Source organism: Chanodichthys erythropterus, chromosome 10, assembly GCF_024489055.1.
Source record: "Chanodichthys erythropterus isolate Z2021 chromosome 10, ASM2448905v1, whole genome shotgun sequence".
Classification (NCBI taxonomy): domain Eukaryota; kingdom Metazoa; phylum Chordata; class Actinopteri; order Cypriniformes; family Xenocyprididae; genus Chanodichthys; species Chanodichthys erythropterus.
Window position 1 is genome coordinate 53,307,820 of NC_090230.1, and position 21,719 is coordinate 53,329,538.

The 21,719-nt window shown below is 36.9% G+C and overlaps 3 protein-coding genes across 4 annotated transcripts in view; 1 reads left to right on the plus strand and 2 right to left on the minus strand.

Annotated features, from left to right (window-relative positions):
- Nucleotides 1-1,902, plus strand: part of mtrex (Mtr4 exosome RNA helicase) — a 41,041-nt gene extending 39,139 nt beyond the window's left edge. The window contains exon 27 of the mRNA XM_067398165.1: nt 1,764-1,902. Coding sequence (XP_067254266.1) covers nt 1,764-1,816 — 53 coding nt within the window. The 3' untranslated portion in view covers nt 1,817-1,902. The remainder of the gene's footprint in view (nt 1-1,763) is intronic.
- On the minus strand, nt 93-16,487 carry plpp1a (phospholipid phosphatase 1a). Of its 2 annotated transcripts, none has more exons than XM_067398168.1 (6): nt 16,027-16,487; nt 9,915-10,066; nt 7,211-7,491; nt 5,402-5,459; nt 3,722-3,898; nt 93-2,445 (listed from the first exon to the last, which is right to left on the minus strand). In XM_067398168.1, the coding sequence occupies exons 1-6, from the start codon at nt 16,082-16,084 to the stop codon at nt 2,326-2,328; spliced, it is 846 nt and encodes a 281-aa protein (XP_067254269.1). In that variant the 5' UTR covers nt 16,085-16,487; the 3' UTR covers nt 93-2,325. The 2 variants fall into 2 exon arrangements, with proteins under 2 accessions (XP_067254269.1, XP_067254268.1); XM_067398167.1 differs by lacking the exon at nt 9,915-10,066 and adding an exon at nt 13,524-13,678 and having other exon boundaries at nt 95-2,445; nt 16,027-16,486.
- Nucleotides 16,488-17,319: 832 nt separating this feature from the next.
- Nucleotides 17,320-21,719, minus strand: part of csgalnact1a (chondroitin sulfate N-acetylgalactosaminyltransferase 1a) — a 42,474-nt gene continuing 38,074 nt past the window's right edge. The window contains exon 8 of the mRNA XM_067398169.1: nt 17,320-20,659. Within this exon, the coding sequence (XP_067254270.1) occupies nt 20,370-20,659 (290 nt within the window). The 3' untranslated portion in view covers nt 17,320-20,369. The remainder of the gene's footprint in view (nt 20,660-21,719) is intronic.

The following is a 21,719-nucleotide window of genomic DNA, read 5'->3' on the forward strand; positions in this document are numbered from 1 at the left end:
TCCTGGTGGTGTGACTCATTCAGCTAAATAGAGCCATGTGCAAAGAGTATCCAATTTATTGTGGGCAGCTTTAAGCACTTGACTGGTAAACCATCTTGGAAAGATTTAATTATTGATCACATTCTGAGAACCTGTGGGCTTGAGATATAAGGTAACATGAACTATATCATCTATATCATCACATTCCAAGATCATCTCAGTATGGCTGTTCAGGGTTTTGACTCATGAATAATTAAGTACTTTACGCAAGTCTTGAACATACTGAATGCATGCATTTTTGCATTCATATCACTGGAAACAGACCTCTGTATTCAAGGGGCACTAGAGTTTCCTTCAAATGTATGTTCCATTTAAACCAGAGGTGTTATTTAGGTAATAAACATGTCCACCTTAACTAAATTGCTCATAATTTGCATGAAAGAGAAAACTATGGAAGAGTTTTTGTCTTGCTTTGCGCATTATGAATTGCCATCTGACCCTTTTCATAATGCAACACTAAACTGAGCTTGTGTAGATATAAGCATCAGCGTTCATGCAATTCTGCACAGTACATGCCTTGCACAAATGATCTTTACATGAAGTACGTGGGAAACTTTTTAGCATGATGCTAAGCTAATAACATGGTGTTAAGCATAAAAATGTTGTACACTTTGTTGCTAATTTTGATAATCTAATTACACAGGATTCAAATAGCTAGCAAAACGATTCCAATGTAATTGGGTGTTAGCATGCTGCTAAGCTAATTTTTCAGTATTTGTTGTGCTAGCAAATATGTAGTTCAAAATCGATTCTAATACATTTGAATGTTAGCATGTTAAGCTAATTGCTAAGAATAGTAGTCTAAATATACAGCACACACAAATGTCAAGTAAAAGCACAGCCTATTTTTAAATTGGATTGCATTATCAGTACTCTTCAATATAGAATTGGTATATTTGTAGTGTGCTGGAATGCATTGTGGGATTGTGTGTAAAAGATATGCAGAATTGCCCCATTCCCTTATATAGAGCACTAATTGAGGAGACGGCCATTTGTAGTGGTAACCGAAACCATAGTGGACATTGAGTATGTGAGTGTACAATTGATGCACACAGAATGGCGAACTGCTAAAGAATATCCATGCACTGTGGATAATTCCCGCATCTCCCCAGATTATGTCCACACCACTTACACTGCACTGTCAAACTTCACTCACATTGACTCATTCAGTTGCTGATCGAGCTGCAACGGCGACTGGAAGTAAACTGTTAACTGCCGTAGCCAAAGAACACAAAAATCACTAAGCAGCAATAAAGAATCATTTAATCATTTGACAAAGTACAAAAAAGGGGTTGCTTTTGGCATTAAATGATATACAGATACAGTTAAAATCCCACATAACCATAAAACATAATTTACTTATCTGATCTGTTGTGTAAAAAATTAGCTATTCTACCATATTAGACAGTTTCAGTAGAACGTCATCAAGTAACAGTTAAAGATGCGCATGCGCAATAGAATGCCATTCCATCGACGGCTGTTGGCAGCTAATGTAGGGCATAGTATGGGAACTTAGGCCAAAATAAGCTATGATAATTTATGGAACAGCCTGAAGTGTTGTGTAGCTTGTCTCACTCCTTAACATGCTGTCTAGATAGGCAGCACACTAGATTTTGGAACAGAGCTTTGTTTTAACACTGCCTTTCCAGTTTGCACTTATGTCAGTGTTTTGATGATGGCTATGGATTTCATTTTAAAATGAGACATTTTCTTGTTTTTCACAGGTATAACGAAGATTAAGAGGGATATCGTGTTTGCTGCCAGCCTTTACTTGTGAATCCTGAGTTTTTGTTTTTTGTATAAGCGCTCGCTTGTTAGTTTGTTTTTTGTTTTTTGTTTTTTGAAGGCATTGTTCATTTTGCATCAAAACACTGAAGGACAGAATTTACATTGAACATAATTGTTTTATTTGTTCGTCAACGAGCATAATGGGTTCTTTTTTTCATCATAAAAGCGCAACATATTGTACATACAGTTTTAACAATTTTAATAAAAAAAAGTTTGTATAGTGATTTCTTTTTTTGATACAGATAAAAAAAAGGTTTTTCTTTTGTGGCATAATAGAGGTACACTTATTAGTTTTTGGAGATACACAGGAAGCTGTGGTAGCAGCAGAAGCAGTCCAGCCAAGGCAACGTGGGACAGCGTCCATAAAGAGACCCCCAGAAAGGGGTATCTGGAGAACATAGAAAGCAAGGTTACATTCACAGGTTTTCACCCTAGTGGTCTGCCCTCGTAGTGGGTGCATGCTGAAACCCCTTCCCATCGTCAGAGGTTCCTGATAGCTTAGTTTGGGTTCTCATAATGATTTCCATTCGTAGGGGTTTCTTGTAAGGTGGTGTGTGGGATCTCGGCCTCTTTCTGAGGTTCAACTTTCTTTTTGAAGAAATCCGACACAAAGAAAACCTGTAGGGTGTGAGAGGAGGTGATATAATTCAAGTCACAGAGCCCGAAATATCAATGTTTGTTCTGTATTTAGCAAGTTTTTTTTCTTCTTTTTTTTAAGCGCTTATACTGCACAACAGAAAATCTCAAAACTTGTCACTCAAACCCATATGTATCTATTACATTAACAAAGGTGGATTAAAGGGGACTTGGGCTGTTGGACTACAAAAATGACCGATTTTGACCTTGTTTTGAGCAGTGGTGGACGAAGCACACAAATCAAGTACTTAAGTCATATTTTATGGTATCTGTACTTTAACTTAAGTACTTGTCCTCAGGTAAAATTGAAAAGGAGTACTTGATTTTTAATGAACATAAAAAGTATTGATGTATGTTCATTCTATTGCTCAAAATACAGGTGGGTGGGGAATTGAAAAGAATCAGGTACGTCATGTCTCGGATCATGTGATAATTACTTCAGTTCAAAATAATGAGGAACAACATGGTTTTATGGAATGTAGTGGAGTAAAAGTTACCCAAAATAAAAAATGATAAAGTACAGATACTTGTACAGAATAAAATAAAGTACAACAACAAAGTAAAAATACTTTGTTATTGTCCACTACTGGTTTTAAGTAAATTAGGGTTTAGCTGAAGAATTTGAGATTCAAGATATTCAAATGTTTTTCATCTCTATATTTAAATGGAGCACTCTAGACATTCAAAAAATTAAATTAGGTGGCGTTATTGTTAACGCTGTTTTTCAAAGTGCAAATTTACAAAAACGGTACCGTAATGCGCATGTGTTTTACACGTTCAGTCTACAGTCATAGTGTTTCTATATAAAATGACATTGCCAACTACTGGCCTGGAAGCATAATACAGCATTTTTAGCGGATCCGTGTTAACAGGGATCATTTTGACGAAGTTGTCATTAACACAAATGCAAAGGAAAAACTTTTCTGTTTTGACATGTAAACGTACCCTTAAACTATCATAAATTGTTTTTAATTGAAACGAAGCTAAAATAAAATAAACTTAACTAAAACTAAAGTACTAAAACTTAAACCTAAATGAAAATATAAAAAAACCTAATAAAACTGACAAAAGTATGTAAAATTACTAAAAAAATCTATAATGAAAACTAAAGATATAAAAATAAAAGTTAATGCAAAATATTAAATACTATAAAATATACTGATTCTATTGTTACATGGACATTACACAGTCATATGAGTTGGAAAAATGTGACAATTGGGTGATTTTTGGTCAGTTTGCAGTTGATCGTATCACTCACCACTAGTAAAGCCACGATAGCTCCTTGTATGAGGCCTGTGAGTACATCACTCCAGTGGTGTTTGTAGTCTGAGACACGGGACAGTCCTGTATAGACTGAGGCGGCGATCAGGAAGAACTGGAGCGTGGGTCGAAGGAGCCGTGCCCATTCAGCTTGCATTCTTGCTTGAAGATAAAGCTTTGAGGAAGGGAAAGATTGTTCAAGCTCCTCATTGAATAAGAGCATTTTAAAATATGCTGCCTGCCAAACTCAGTGCAGTGGTGACCTCACTAACATGGTCATGTTGACTTCAGCACACTGTGATAGTGTTGTTTTCATGTTATTGCAGATCCCATGCAACTAATTCTTTCCTGTTTACGAAGTGGCTCATTTTTCTTATACCTAAGGGAAATGTACCTAAAAATTCTGGCATGACGCATCAAAGCTGCAACAGTCATCCTACTCAAAGTAAGACTTCCTTTAACAGGAACCAACAAGTTATTTTAGTTGACTACACTGGGCCTCTAAGAAATGTAGATTATGCTTAAATATTAATCATTGTGCTATCACATTACAGGTCTTGTTGTCAAATTCATTACTCATTTAGAGGTTTGATGGAGTGACCTGAGTAGAACGATAGTTTGCAACAAGAAGTCAATGTGGACAAAACAAGGTCTGTTTAACTACAACTACTACATGCAGACGTGCTTGTGCAACAGTATGAAAACCTAAAATTAAAACTGACATTTGTTTAGCAACTCTAAACTAAGGATTACTTTGACGGGTTGATGGGAAGAAATCCCCATGCTGGGCAAAGATTCCCAGAAATCTTTGGAGGTCTCTAAAAATAACCCCTTTAGAAATGATTCTCGAGTTTGTGTACTTTTTTTAGTTTAGTTTTATGTGGTTAATGCTTGTAATCTAAATTTGAACAGATATGGTTAGGTAGTTCATTTCAGTATCGAGGGGTCAGTTTAGAGCAAACAATAATACAATGTTATCTTTCTGAGTGTCGATGAACCTCGGATCAAATGTGCTATGAGCTTTGGCTGCATGTCCTTAAAGCTTGTACTCTCATGATAAGATTATGGTAGGCTGTGTTTGCTAACAAGTCTGTAATGGAGAAGTTCAGCAGAATGACAAGACTTAAGATTGCTCCACTGAATCAAAACACTGACAGATAATAGGTATTTTCCAATGGAAAAATCAATGTGGTAAAACAAATCTACATACATTTATCCCATTTCCTGGTCACTCAAACAATGATGGTATTCACTGGACAGTTTGGTTCTGGCTTGTTATTCAGTTATGTAACATTGTAGTTTAAATGTCATGACCATCAGCACTCTATACAGTACAAGAATATTCTATAAAATTTTATATTCGGTCATCATTTACTCATCCTCATGTTGTTCCAAACCTGTACTTTTTTTTTTTTTATGCATAACAGATGTTTTGAAGAATGATTCTGAATTGTTTGTTCGTGAAATGAAAGTCAGTAGGGTCCAAAACAACATTGGACCCTACTGACTTTAAATGTATGGGGGGAAAAATAAATTGTTCTTTTATGTTCTACAGAGGAAAGTCAGTCATACAGGTTTGGAACGACACAAGGGTGAATAAATGATGACAGAACATTAACATTTGGGTGAACTATACCCCTAACAAATGACATGTAAAGAATAATAAAAAGACACTTACTGCCAAGAACAACATGCAGTACATGGAGAAAGAGGAGTGACCCGAGTAGAACGAGAGTCTGCAAAACAACAAAGAATCAATGAGGGCAATGCAGAAGGGCTGTTAACTACTTAATACATGTAGACATGTGCTTGTGCAAAAGTATGACGCTTGTTTTGCAGCTCTGTATAAACAAACTAAGGATTACCTTGACAAATCCTAACACTGAACCTAAGATTTGCATTGTCCCATTTGGCCCAGTAAATCACTCCCTTTAAAAAAGCACACACACCCTTTTCCGGGTGATAAAGGCATGCTCGAGGGAGACGCGTGTTGACCGGTGGGGTCGGGGCAGGGGAAGCACGGAAAGCGTCAGAGAGGGAGGGTGGTCTGGCTATCCGGCAGGCTTTTGCGTGTTCCTGTTTACTTAAGCTTAGACCACTTGTCGACTAGGAGCATCCGCCTAGTGAATGACGGCAAATAAATCTGGAAACAGCACAGCACTAACTGCCGTAAAGTCAACCGCTGCAAACATAATGACGCCAGATCTTCATGATCCTGCTGATTGAATTACAGACTTAGTCATGAGACAAAGTAGAGCTAAAGTAAATTATCTGTGAGGTGAAGCTGAAATCAAGCATTGCAGACTGAATGTGAATGTGCCTGATCATCATGAGGACAAAACTGCACTAAATAGCAACAGACTCAAAGAAATGATGACTTCAGATTTTAAAATCATTAATACCTGAACTGTTTTGACTTGACCAGGAAGACTCTCTCACCCTTTTACAAGCAAATACACTTGCTTGCCTAGTGAGAAGATCCCTTTTTCCTGAGGAGAACACTGCCGTGTGAAAGGTGACCCGGGTTATTCTGGGCTCAGACCCATGCTGCTCTTTATTTGTTCTATAAATGGCGTCGTCTCCTAGGCAAACACTAGATAACCACTAAAGATGTGTGAGAGAGATGGGAACCACACCTATGTTACATGAGAGCTTTCTGAGAGGTCCTGGGATACTGCTGGCCTTGAGTCTGTCCCAAGAACCTAAACAGAAACCCGGCGTGCTCTGAAACGATTTACCACAGGATTAGAGCGTGTGAACCACAGATTTCCACCAAAAGCTTGGGTGGCCAACTGTGTGGACAACTGACCCAAAAGGTTGACAACAATCACTTCGGAAGAAGTCCTTCATTTCAATGTTAATGAGGGAGTTCTTCTCAATGCCAGATACAAAGGAGTCATGGCACACTTGAGGTCACAACTGAACTGGTTCTGCTAATTGGACACCTCCCAGTAAATCCCTAAAACTATGCCTAATTCCATGCAAGATCCATCTGTCCAAAAATGTTCTGAGGCCAAGTTATTTTAAGGGACGAGCTAAAACTGAATGCAGATGCAGGCTAAACTGGTTATGAAGTTTCCAGGATGAAACCACATTTAATAACTAATTTGAGGGATTCCTACTTCCACCTCAAGGACAAACTTCCCTTTCTTACAACTCTTCCATCCAGAGCAGGACACGCAATAGTCCAGGGGTGTCCAATTCTGCTCCTGGAGGGCCTGCAGAATTTAGCGCAATCACACCAGCCTGGATGTTTCTAGTGATCCTCGAGACCTTGATTTAGGTGGTTCAGATGTGGTTAATTAGGGTTAATGCTAAACTCTGCTGGACGTTTGCCCTCCAGGAGAAACATTGGACAACCCTGCAGTAGTGTTGTTAAAGCAGATATGTTAGAGTAGGTCAGAGCTGAACTCTGCAGGAAAGTGGTCCTCCAGCAACAAGATTGGACACCAGTGTTAAGGTAAAGAATAACAACTTGTGAACCTACCTTCCCTCATTGACCTTGGTTGAGTCCCCAGTACAGATGAAATCCTCGATATAAGCCCCTCCTGTGCAGTTGATCTGCGTCCAGTCCGGTTTGCACACATCCAGGAAGTGTGGCCGCAGTCGGCCAATGGAATACTTGGCAATGTCAGTTAGTGATTGGCTCATGGCGGCACCAAACACAAAGGTGCCAATGGCCTTATAGATACAGGCCACATAACTGTTGCAGAGAGACTTTGATTTGATGCGGTTTAGATAGACTGAAAGGCACTCCCCTATGATCATCTGTGATGGGAGAGGAAGCAATGAAGCATTACTTTTCTTTGTTCTGGTGAGAATGTCAACAATTTTTGTTACAACCAGTTATGTATTTGTAATATGGGGATATTTGAGGATTCTTTCTGTATTGTTTCTCATAAGGATGTCCACACGTACAAGAATAGAAGACAAGATCGAACAGTAGAAGCACTTGACAATGCAGCTATCACAGGGAATTCCCTAAAATGTCCCTAACATCACAGTTACCCATGTTTGCATTGCCTCCTTTAGAGGTTATCACTATTGACATTAACAAGGCTTTGAGGCATGGGACTAGAGTCCGTTCCACATTTCGCAAGGTCCCCGGTTACGTGTGGATTACACAAATCATGTTAAATAAGTAATTTTTGTGCTTCTGAAGTCTTTTCTTCATCAACTGAACAATTAAGAATGAATTACACACCAGTACATCATTTTGAATACACTCTAAAAAAAAAAGAAAAAAAAAAGAAAGTGCTATATAGCACTAAAAGTGGTTCTTGGCTCGTAATCATAGGGGAACCACTTTTGGTGCTATGTAGCACCATATCTTTAAAGGTGCTGTACAGCACCTTTGACAAATGGTGCAATATAGAACCCATAACAGGTGCCATATTGCATTTTATTTCTTCAAACAAAAATGGTGCTAAATGGCACCAACAGTGGTTCTTTGGCTCATAAAGAACTTTTAAAGGGGATTAACAGGTTCTTTGTATGGCAGTGGTGATATATAGCACCTTAACCACCCCAAAGAACCACTGAAGAACCGCTGAAGAACCATACAGGCACTTAACAGGTTCTCTATGCAGTAGCGGTGCTATATAGCACCTCAGTCATCCTAAAGAACTGATGAAGAACCACTGAAGCACCAAGATTTGGAGTGATACAGCACTTAAAGTGGTTCCATTATGACTACGAGCCAATTAACCATTTTTAGTACTATATAGCTCCATTTTTTTTTAGAGTGTAGGCTGTACTTCCATTTCTTTCATTATATGGTGTCTATACTGACTACAGTCAGACTATAATACAGTTTTACTTTCTCTAAAAAAAAGCATTTGTTTCTTTAGTTTTGAGGAGTTTGATCAGTTATAGAGCCTGGGTAATGTATATTAAGATGATACAATTCTTTGTACAATTGCTTTACTAAAATATGCAGGTTAAAATACCTGGAATACTGCATTTTCTGCAGTAACCTAAATCAAAAGTTTTAAAAGCATTTAATGCAGAGGGATATGTGATTTGAGCTCACATGGGTGACTGTGAGGTTATACAGATGTGAATGTGTGTGTGTGTATATTTATATTATATATATATATATATATATATAATATATATATGTGTGTGTGTGTGTGTGTGTGTGTGTGTGTGTGTGTGTGTGTGTGTGTGTGTGCGCGCATGTATATAATGTTAAGCATAATATAAGCTCAGTTTAAACATTTTTAAACACACTGATGTTTCTAATATCCTTAAAAGGACAGTGTTGAATTGTAGATGGTATCACACAAGATAAAAAGCCTGCATTAAAGAAACAGTTATGAGATGTAACCACAGAGAGCGTCTCCAACTCTAGTCTAAACGTCTCACCACAAGACTTTCTGTGGTATATGGGCTTTTATGGGAGAATATATGTGGGTAGAAGACCAGAAAACGTTGTTTCCACTTAAGTACTTTAAGGTCAAGTACTGCTTAAATCACAAATGTTCATTTTTAAGGAATAGTTCAACCAAAAATTACATTTTTAACTTTCTCATCATTTCGACAAATTTGACTTCCTTTCCTTCAAGGAACACATTTGTAGAAATTGTCAAGAATGCTCAACTTGTCCAAACACTGAAAGCACACAGAAACTGTCAGGACTCAAAAAGAACCTTAAAAGTAGTCCATATGACTTCAAGTTTTCAATGTGCGCAGTTATTAATGTCACACGTTTGTTGCGAGTTTGAAGTCACAATGTCTCATAACAAACCCATCCAGGCAGTGAAGGAAGTATTACATTTCATTTCTGTTCCTCACACAAAGCTACTGCATGACTTCAAAGGGCTTGGAACTTTTTTTGTTCTTTTTGGACCTTGACAGCTTCCAGTCACTGTATGCTTTGATTGTAAGGAAAATTACATAATGAAATTTCTTCAAAGCATTTAATTTTGTGTTCAACAGAAGAAAGTCCATCATACAGGTTTGGAATATGGTGACTAAATGATGACAGAATGTACATATATTGGACTAAACGATCCCTTTAAGCATCTATCTACAGGACTGTATGTCTTTTGAACTGTGGTTACATCTTAAAGTTCTGTTTCTTGAGCTGGCATGAGAAAAGTCATACTGACCAGAAAAGCACAAACATTAGAAGCACAATGAGAGGAGAGAGGGGGTGAGCTGTAAGTAACAAACAGACGGGCACTTACAGTAAGCACAGTGATAGGAATCATAACTCCTCCTAATAACTGATAGGAAATGGTGTCTTCTTTATATGGGTAGTTGATAGAGTCATCGTTACAGAAAAATCCTCGTTTGAATGTTTTATGTTGTATTGTGAGTATTGCAAATGGGAGTCCAACTAGCAAAAAAAAGCAGTGAGAGAGAAAAAACAACAACAAAGGTTAGCAGAGTGCTTCGTACCCTATTCTCCCCCTATTCAAATGACGTTCTCCTCAGGGAGGTGCTCGTACAGAAAGAAAAGCTGTGGGTTAGACGGACATTAGGTTTTCTATTTGAAAACATTATGAACAAAGGGTTAGAAAGTAGATGGTATGGCAGCTGGGGATGAGATTTTGCTAAAAATTGCACATTGTCTTTTCATAATGTAGGATATTCTCGTTAAAGTGCATTTTATTGCTTTGTTTTCATTCTCCGGTGGTTTTGAGGTCGAGATGGGAAGTGGAATGTGTCAAATATAGCTCAAATGATTCAATGGCACGCTATGATGATGGGTAGATCTTGTCAAAGCGTTGAGTATTTATATGTCTGAACATTTAGGTGAGCAGTTGAATGGTGTGAAATACTTTTTCCTCACTCTCTCCTGTTCACAAGTTACAATGATTTTATTGCTTGAGGTTGCTGACATGGTTTTCCATGCATCATTTTATTAAATCACTGTATATGGGCAGAGTCAATCATATAGAACACTGTAAACACTCACAGTAACATTAACTTCTCTGTCTTTCAGAGTCTTGACTACAGTACCTCACAGCTTCACGGTTTACCACTGGCAGTCGGCTCAGTCGTTGAACACACATTCTCACTGATTATAAAATGACATTGGGTCGCTTTATCGGTTTCCAAGTGCGAACAAGGCTTTACAGTCCCTAAAAATGCCTTTCCTGTGGTTTTTTTCACACCATCATGTTATAAAAGAGCTCCTAAATGCTGCTTCACCACAGTTAGAATCATTAAAGTGGCAACATAAACATCACAAAGGAGTGACCGTGGTAAGACCGGCAGAAACTTTACAAGCTTGTTGGGGACATGAAGGTTACTCAAGCGTGGCAGCAAAGCATGTGGTAGAGATTAAGACATTTACCCAACATGCAGTGAATATGGACTGTTGAGACTTTTGTGTTGCGTGTCCATGAACCGCTCAATCTGCTGAGAGCTGGATCAGAGCAGGTTACTCGGTGCCACCGGAGTCTCCTAACATTACACCGTATCTTCTTGCTATCTCCGGTGAAAGCTGCATTGTCATGGTCTGTGATATGCTGTCTGAACGTATGGGATTTCAGAGTCACTGGTGTAACATTCACGGCCAACAGATCGCTCATTTAGATCATCACTTGCACGCTGCCTGAACTGACTTGGCAGGCAAGTGGAAGTTGAGGGCTGCTTTCATAGAGGTCAAACCTAAATCTTGCACTATGGGATGTTTGAGGTTCTCTCAATCTTGAGGGTAATGTCATATGGGGCTAATCATGGAAAGTATTGCTGACACTTTTGGAGAGAAGTTTTAGAGGCAAAAGTATGGCATCTGTGCTCCAGAAGGTATCAACTATCCACGGTTATCACATTCCAGACGGATAACAATATCCCAGATTCGCTTTCCATCGTCTAGATTCTAGATTGTCTAGATTCTGGGTCTAGATTTTTTTTTTTTATTATTATTATTTTACAGAATTTTTGTGTTAAAACTGTTTTCATGCACATATTTACACAAACTATATCAATAAGCATGGCGCTTGAACGTGAGTACTTGATTTGTGACTAAACGGCGACCTTTCTTAAACATATTCAGCACGTTTCTGTGATTTGGTAGAAGAACCCTCACATGATGAAAACCACAAATTCAGCCTAATTTGCAGTTGCGTTTGCATTTGCAGCAGCAGTAGATTGAAGGAGTGTGCATTTAAACTCAGAGCCAAAAATACCTCAAACCTGAGCTAATCTGGAAAAGCTAAAGCAATTTCTTGTACTTGGTGGACATCCTTGGCTAAGAAGTTGATGACAAGCAACATGCCCAGAGTATCCTTAGCTGAGATATCTTGTTCAATCCCAACTCAGTGTCTACACTGGACATTTATCATGATATGCCACAACTAGATTGCAGTCTACACTGGAAGTGACTTTTATGTCACATCTTTAGTTTACGGTTTCTATTTTTGCCGTAAACCACCATTTTATTTTCCCCATTTGTCTGAAATGAAATCATTTTATTTGCAAAAGATGAATGTTATTTGTTATGCATTTAAATAACTTCTGACTGTTATACCAAAACCAGCCTGTGATTTTCTGGTCTCTGGCTTGTCATCTTTAGTTTTTAATGTATGCATATCATAACATTGTTTTTTCCCCATATTTACAAAAAAAAAAAAAAAAATAGTTTTGCTCATGTTTAATATACAAGACCTGTCAGCGCCGATAGCCTAGTGGTTAGCGTGCCGACATATGGCACAAATGCGTTTCACGAGACGGGAATTGAACTCGGGTCGCCGAGGTCCTTTGCCAATCCCGCCCCCCTCTCTCTCCGCCCAATGCTTTCCTGTCTGCTCTCTACTGTCCTCTCCGAATAAAGGCACAAAAACCCATAAATATAACTTTGATATACAAGGCCCAGTTTTATAATTGGTAAGTAACGTTGGTCCTCATTTTTAAACACAAGCAGAAAGTTTTTTTTTTTTTTTTTTTGTAAATATGTAAAAATCATTCTTAAATAAATTGTAGCTTTCAATATAAACTAGGGCTGATAATTATTTTCATATTATGGCGGATAATTAATAAATGCCCTGATATTAAAATTAAAATTTTTTAATTTTTTTTTGTAACTAAAAACAATTGTAATAAATGCTACATGTGAATTTAGGGATCACAATATTATAATGTGCAGTATAAAAAAAACTGGAACATTAAAATTATTAACATTTAATTTATTAGTGTTTTTTTAAGTTGAATTATTATCTTTGTAAATAAAATAATAATAGTGAGATTTGCATGCACTATTGAATGCCCAATATCAAACAATGTGTATAATTAAGAAAAATCTCTAAAATTGCCCAATAACCGATACAATACTGATACACTGTGCGTCCCTAAAAAGAATTCAAACAGAAATTCATTCTCCTCATGTGACATTAAGTGTAACATTATTTTGTAATTATAAAAGAACCCATGTAAAGTTAAGGAATTTAAACTAACTTAATTTTCAGCTCCAGCACTTCCAGTGTAGACAACATCAGCTGACAGTGGTCTCTCTCTTTCAGTGTAGACACAATGTTCAATGGCCTAATGCAATCACAGATGAAGTGACTTGGACAGCTGCATGCTTTCAATACAACTAATAAAGCTCTACTGAAATTGCAGTTTGCACCTGTTCAGTGCTCAGGAGTCATGTTGAAACAGCTGCTCTTCAGTGTATGTTTGTTCATTTACAATGAAAGGCCACATCCTGTGACTGCAATAGTCCATTAAACTCTCAAGATGAATTGCCAAACACCCCTTGAAACAAACTTGAGTGCACTACAGACTTTCGAGGGAGGACACTGGGCATGTAGTGTGTGTAATATGCTACTTTCTCTGGTATTACTTACACTACATATGGGAAGTGTGAAGCCCACTGTGTAGAGCACAGTGGAGGTGACTGTGCTGGAGTGGAAGGGATAGCTGATGCTCTCATCATTACAGAAAAAGCCCCGCTGATACGGTTTGATTTTACCCAGGTTAAACGCTGCAAGTGGAAGGCCGGCTGTGGGTGAAGAAGGGTTAACAATGGGTTAACAATTTGATAAAGGGTCTACCAACCAATCAAACGCAAGGGCTGGTTTCCAGTGTTGATGACTGGCTGCTGCCACCTAAGAAATAAGAATTACATAACGGATGTGGGTTTATAATGGCAAAGCTTGTTCGGAAAGGAAACCTGACAGGTGGTGTAATAGACTCAGACTTTGAATATCTGTTATTTTAAAGTGACATATGTAAAGCCAACTGTGCCTGATGACAGTTTTACAAGGGGTCAATGACATTTAATAGTGTCCATGATAAAGAAAAGGAAACAATCTTTAAAGGAAGTTCTTAGAAATGTACTCCGAAAAGATTAAACTTAATTACTCATGTGGTGTAACAATCAGGTAAAAAGTAATAACATTAAAAAAATTGTTTCGGAATTTTGTAATATGTTTAAATTAACCACAAATTATTATTATTTATTATTAAAAAAAGTTTTTTTTTTAACTAATTCAGAAGTTAAAAACATGTTCATCCTCAAAGAGGTGCATTTAAGTCATTGCATTGATGTATTATATTTTTAATGTATTTTTTTTAATAGACAGAACAAAAATTAGCACCATGACATCATCCATCTCCCACAACCAAGGGGCTAACTTAATCACAACCACACTTCAAACGCTTATTTCCAATGTAAATGCTGTCTGTCATCCTTTCTTGGTGCTCATAACAGACACATTGCTATTGTCACATGCAGCCTCTTGAATTTTAGCTGACGCTAATGTCTTTATCTATCCTGTATGGAACTAATGTGACCTGACGGTTTAAAGTCTAACGTGAGAGCTTGTCTCGTATGTAAACTTTGAATCCTCTATAGCCTCAGCCTATTGTTACTGCTGTTGCAAAGCATTATGGGAAAACAACACAAACCCTCATTCATAAAGCCTGAGGCTCTTCTCCCAGTAAAAGACTATGGGTCTGTTACTGATGCTGAATGCATGTGACATACGCACATGTATAGATAAAGCTGGCTGCTCAAGCCTGAAAGAAGGAAGAGCTGAATTGAAGTAAAGCTTTAATTGTTCTGTGCTCCAATGAAGCCCAATTGTAATTCAAATGCAAACAGGGCAAAACAAACAAAACTGGGAAAGTCTTTTGGGTTTAAACCCATCAGTCCTGATCTGTTCTTCTGTGTAGTTTCGTAGAGATTAGGTGCTACCGGTAGTATGTAAATATCCATCTGCAAATGCAAAAACCGATAACGCTTCCCTGTAAAAAAGAAAGACACGAGTGTCTGCTTGACAGCCATGATTGTGAGCTACTTTTGAATGAGAAAAATTACCAGCATAGGTGTTGGGATATTATACTTCATCATACTTAATAATAATTATAATAATCCTTATAAAATGCTGAAATTTCCTCATATGAAAGTGACTCAGACGGCTACTTTGTGGAAATTCCTGTTTAAAACATTTTTTAAAAATGCCAAAGTGCATGATGGAAAATTCTAAATAAATAAATAAATAAAAAATACAGGTCAAAACGTCCAACATACATTCTGTAAAGACTATTAGGGAGAAACTAGATTAAGCACATAACAGTTAAGAATTATATTACAAGGTTCCCACATATTTTGACCAGTGAATTTCCACGATTTGTTTAGTCATTTGTGATTATTTGGATAAGATAAATCATTTTATAGGAATAAATCACATTATTATGTGACATAAGGGAGACCAGGGCTAGCTGTCACTTTGGGAAGTTGAACAACATGCTCTGCCAGTGGGGCAGTGAACTATATCTTTCTTACTAATATTATAGCCAAGACGTTATGTGATTATACAGAAATAGACATTCAAAAATAAACCCTGAAAAATATTTGCTGGATTAGAGTCTATGGAGTCAATCTATGGGCTGCTGTTTAAAAAAACTGGTTTCTCAAGACATTTAAAGGATTTTCTGTTAGGTTTCACGTGCCATTGTTGTGCATAAGAGAATCTCTGCATAAAGGTAACGCCCTGTTATTACGGAACAATGATAACGCATGATGGGTGTATGACAACGGCAGTATGCATTATGACGCACACTATATGGGTATCATACGCTTTTATTGTGTGAGTACTATAATTGTTGCAATGCTGAATCTCATGCAGTTAAATAACGTGCATGACAACATGTATCTAAAACAACTGACAAGTCCAGATACGTCTTCAGTATGTCTTTAATATCTTTCTGTACAGCACTTAGCCTTTGAACGCCTAAACAGGTTACAAATAATTGCCACACCGTTATAAGACTCGCGGCAGTCAAGACGATAATCTATTCAAATTCATAAAATAAGAAGTAGGCTACTTGGAAAACAATGCTTACCGAGTATTAGGCACGCGATGTCAAGCAACATAAAGGGGATTCCTCTGGTTTCGAACATCGTTCGGCGTGTCAGTGTCCTTCTGTGGGTCAGTTATGAAGATAAAGGCTTTATTTAAGGCGTCCTTAGTGTTCCCACAGTAAACAGACTGACGGAGTGTCCACCTCTAGTGCTCTACTGAAAGAGAAATGAGCTGCACGGACGCGCACTAACGCGAGCTCAAGCGCTCTTAATAACATTGACTGTGTAATGACGGCTAAGAGGCAGCAGGAAGGTAGAGCGAGCTGTTCGGTTGTAGTTCCTTAGATAAGAAGACCATTTCATCGCATGAGGTTAAGAATACGCGATGACGAGCCGGTATCTGATGTTTCGGAAGGTCAGATTAAAAGGACTCGTGTGTCTTCGGACTACACACTGTCGAGCTTCTGCTAGCTGTCATGACGGACAACAGCTGAGGCTCATTACAGCCAATCGCGTGTCTCTCAGGGTTAACCACGCCCCCTATGGCCACGTATATAATTAGATCCGCATATATAATTAGATCTATATATCATGACTATCTGACAAAAAAGTAACCTACTTGCAGTGCTGGGTGTAATGAATTACTAATTAAAATTGTAATTTAATTACTTTTCCCCTGAAACAAATAAACAGATTACTCGTCTTAATTTTTTATAATTTAATTTAATGCATTAAATACAGTATAGACTATTGAACAACCTAGTGAATTTAACGTCAAAATGTAACGTCTAAGGGAAAAATGTGTATGTTTTTTTTAATGTAACCTTCTCAATTTAAATACTGTTCAACGGATTGAGGTTTATATATATGATTTAGAAAGTAATTAATAGGCCTAATAAGAAATAATGCTTTTTAGAGAGAATAATTATTATAGTAATCTGTTGATGATGTAATTAATAGCTATAATTAATTATTTTTTTAGTATAACTTACCCAATTATATTAGATCTTACTTTTAGCCTATAAGATTTAATGTTTACAATGTTTATGTAAAAATAATGTAGTAATAATTTAATAACAGAATTAAACAAGAAATGTACTAAATGTGACTGTCATATTAAGTCAATACTTAGTGTATTATTACAAATTTTCGAAAATCATAAAATGCATCATTACGAGTCAAATAGAGAATAGTAGGCCTAAAGAATATTCATTCCGTCTGAAATTATGTTGCAATACTGTCATCTAGCGGTGAATGATACACAAATCATTTTCATTCGTAGTCTATATTATTAGCAGCTTAAATAAATGAAGACCCATTAAATTTGTCACATTCTTTTGCTTTATTTTGCTTTGTCCTCATAAAATCTAAATGTTTTTTTATTTTTTTTTTATTATTTACAATAAATGAGACGGAATATGTCCCAAAACAACATATTTAAAGAATACAAATAGACATACAAGCTTTGAGTTTTTGGGGTGAAAAAGTCCCCCAATAAATAATTACTTTGAGCTATTCTACTCCCCTCTAGAAGAGAAACAGAGTGCTTTGCACCCTGACATCTTTGAAATACCTGACAAGACTTGTATTCTGCCTGAACTTCAATACAATTCTGCTAAATCTGAAGATTGTAAATTGTGAACAAATATGTATTTGGAAGAGTCATTAAATAATCTCTAACCAATACTGTTAATATTCAGTACTCATAATACTCATTGAATCCTTCAATACAAAATATCAATCAAATATAATAATTCTTGGTCTCTCTCTTAAAAAACAACAACAACAACAACAACAACATTTGAATTTGATTTCCAATTTTAAAACCAATTATAAAATTGTGACGTTATCGTTTGAATGTAATAATAAAGTTCCCCTTTAAAACCATCAGGTCACTGTCAAGTTTCACCATTAGGTGGCGCCACAACATTAATAAATCAAGGGTAACATAAAATGAATTGCAGTTCTTCGAACCGCTCGTCATATAAACTGTCAGCACAGTCTAGATACATGCATTAAGGCCCTTATAATCGTCTTACTCAACGATTCACATTTAAAGTTATGCACCCACATAATACATTAACCGCATTAACTTGCATTCTAAGAAAAAAAAAAAAAAAAAAAAAAAGCGAAAGAAAAAAGAAAAATTGAAACAAATCGTCTTGTACTAGTTAGTATAGTACAGAAAGCTTTTCAAAAGACAGCAGTTTAGTAACTCACTGACCACGTGAAGTGCACTACAGACACTGCGATAATACTGTGGATCATTTTGTAGCAATCCAAAGAGACTTGAAGGTCCTCTGCTGCACACCCACGCTTGACGATCTTGTCTTTAGGGAATGTCTGTCTACTGTTCCTGTGGCGTCTCTCGGTTATATTGTTTGGGTTTGCATATGTGTGTGCGTTAGTCATACTAAAACCGGCTCTTCAAGGCAGTACTGTATTTCTTCCCTTCCCCTCTCATGTATAACATAAATGAATTCTGTCACCATTTACTCGCCCTCATGTTGTTCCAAACCGAATCACTTTTTCTTCTGTGGAAAACAAAAGGAGAAATTCGGAAGAACATTCATGTTGCTCTTTTCCATGTGATTACTATAATGAATGCAGAGTTGATGCATGTCACAATATTTGTAGTACGCCTCACTTCCATTAAATTGCAATACGCTTTGTGCATTGCTACTTTTGATAAACAAAGTATCAGCTTTCCAATTCCGTCAATTAAGATAAATAAATAATTAAAAAAAATAATAATACTGCTCTTTCATTGTGGTGTGACAGATCACTGTAACGTCTCAGTTAATACGAAGCAGCAATGCGACGCCCACGTGAATCTTCTCTTCCTCTTTACTCGTATTTATAGCACGAAATAAACATGAATGAACATAAGAAGGTATGTTGAAAGAAACTGTACAACTTACCGAAATATATCATGAGTCATTAAGTCGCTTAATCAGTGTTTCAACCGCGGGAAGATGTCAATAAAACAGCTTGTAAACAATCACGTAATGGTATATCAAAAAAGTCATTCAGTGATCATAAACTCCATAGTCAGCTCGAAAAATGGACTCTAGAGAGGAACATTTTACTAAATATATGCACTATATTATATTTTTAATTAACCTGTTTTTCAATGTTGAATATTGAACTCCGTCATCAGCCATGTCCCAAAAACAACAGAAACCCTCACATCATTTGTAATGGTTGTAATGGTTATAAAGGGAAATGTATTGTTTTAATGGAAACTGTAATGGTCTCTGTGTCTACTGGTAATTTGATGCCTTCTATTGATGGCATGTTAAAATCACTCTCCTAATGGAATTTAGCTCAAAATATGGTTGCCAGGTCTGTGTAACAAAACCAGCCCGAAGGCCAATCAAAGCCCAAGCCCAATGACCCTATCCAAATATCAAAACTCAACATATGCCACACCTATACTTAAAATAGGGCTACATATTTTACAGTCACTGTTTTGTGTAATAATACACAATTTCAACTTGAAAATCACTAGAAGCAATCATAAATATTCTGTTTTCATAAAGGAGCTCAAAGGGCCCTCCCTCACAAAACTCATAGCTGTTTTAGCATTGGTAGAATGTAAAATATACATTCATTTAATTTTTATGCAATATGTCAAACCTTTAATCCGCGAGAGGTGGGGAGAATAAGTTTACAAGTAGCCCAGTTCTGCAGGAAAACGGCGAAATTGCCAACTGTGCTACTGGAAACCATTTGGTAATGGTTAACATGTTTGTATAATGGTATTTGTAGTGGAAACCATTAGAACTTCTCTGATGGTTTCTTCCGCAGGGCTGTTTAAATGTTTATATTTGAAAAAATATCATTAAAAGTTATAATTTTATTAATATAAAAACTTCATTATGTGCAATTAAAATGTTTGTATACAAATTGAATCTTAATCAAACTGAAACAAATTACAAGCTTGTGAATCGAGAGCAGAATTGAATCAGATCGCCAGCCTGCAAATCAGAATCGAATCGTGAAATTTCTGTCAATACCCATGCAGCCTAATAATTTTTATGCTATATTCCAAGCCTTCTGTCATATTGTAGAAACAGGATAACATTTTCAGAGTTAAAATCACAGTTCGATTTGTGATAATTCAAACTGGTTTTGTGAACTGATTCAATTAAATGATTTAACTAAAAAAAAAAGAAAAAATTTCTCTCTCTCTCTCAAAATGGACATTGCTGTTTCTTTGAACATCATTTTGGGCTTCATGTGGACCTCTTTTATTGTGATTTTATGGTGCAGTGAAATGAATGACCAGAACATTTTGGTTCAGGAGGGTGAGTAAATGAGGACAGAAAGTTTCACTTTTGAACCATCCCTTTAAAAGCATGTATACAAGAGGTAACATCCATCAAGCTTTTTTGGCTCCACTTCGCTGTTTCTGTTTTCGGAGGTGTGCCTCGATCTCGTGTCGGAAGAGCAGCATGCCCAGCTGGCCGTGTGAGGCCTCGTTCATGGCTTTGGACTGCATGCACATCTTGTACTGGTCCGGGGGCAACTCGTCAGCGCAGCGCTTCTCATGCCACAGGTGAAAGAGGCCGCGTGACGGGGCACGCACTACTAGTAGATTACTGTGGAGGTACTTCCTGTACAGGTGAACGTCCTCGCCGCCCCAGCCTTTAATGTCCACATCGAAACCCCCTGTAAGATTAGGAAACATTATGAAATTTCTTGAATGGCAAAAAATGGAACCCTCAAGTATTAGAGATGTGGAGCTCATGCATTTAATGCCATTCTTCTCAACATGCTAAAATCCAAAGTCTAGCTGTTAAAATAATTAAAAGCAATTATTAAAACTGTGTGTTCCATTATAAGCAGCTTTTTCACCATCGTGCCAAACGGTTCTAAGAACGGAAAGGAACGATTCCAGTTATATTTCCACTTGAGCCTGGTACGGCACAGCCTGGCAAGATTACAAACCGTTCTTGGCCTGGAATTCTCAGCACGGCTGGCTAACTGTGCTGAACAGTGAATGCGTGTAGTGATTTTGCCACTCAGGATTGGTCACTGTCTGTTGCCTGGCTAACAGTGTCTCTGTAGCTGGCTAAGCTCTCTATTTGAGTGACATGAACACAAATTAATAATAAAATGAAAGAAATATCTGATCATCCTCCATAACGCAGTCACTATTTACATCTCATATATTCTGTAAACTCTAATGTTGCCAAGGCAAAAAACTGACACATTTGTATTACATTCCAAAGAGCTCTGTTATCAACCCTAAAGTGAAAAATGAAATCATATCCGTACTGGCTGGGCTGGATTGGCACAGAATGGAACAGTTGAGAAATGAACACGGTTTGCCCCAATGGTGGAAAAGCAGCTATAGTCAACTAAACGAATATTTCTTAAATTTAAAGCACTAAAATCTTACGACTTAGTTAGTCTTAACACAGCTTTGTTCATGTACAAAGTTAAAAAACAAATTATGCCAGCAAATATATTGTGTTTGTTTGAAATTAAGGAAGGTAAATATGATTTAAGAGGAAAGGATATGTTTAAAAAAAAAAACAGTGTAAAAAAGAATTGTATTTCTGTTCAAGGGGTCGATTTGTGGAACAGTCTAACTGACAAACTTAAGAGAAGTAACACTATTTTTCAGTTTAAAAAAAAAATAAAATCCAAAATATACATGAATTATAAGATGGAAGCTTAAGTTGTGTAATGTAAAAAAATTTTTTTGTAAAGTGTAATGATGGAA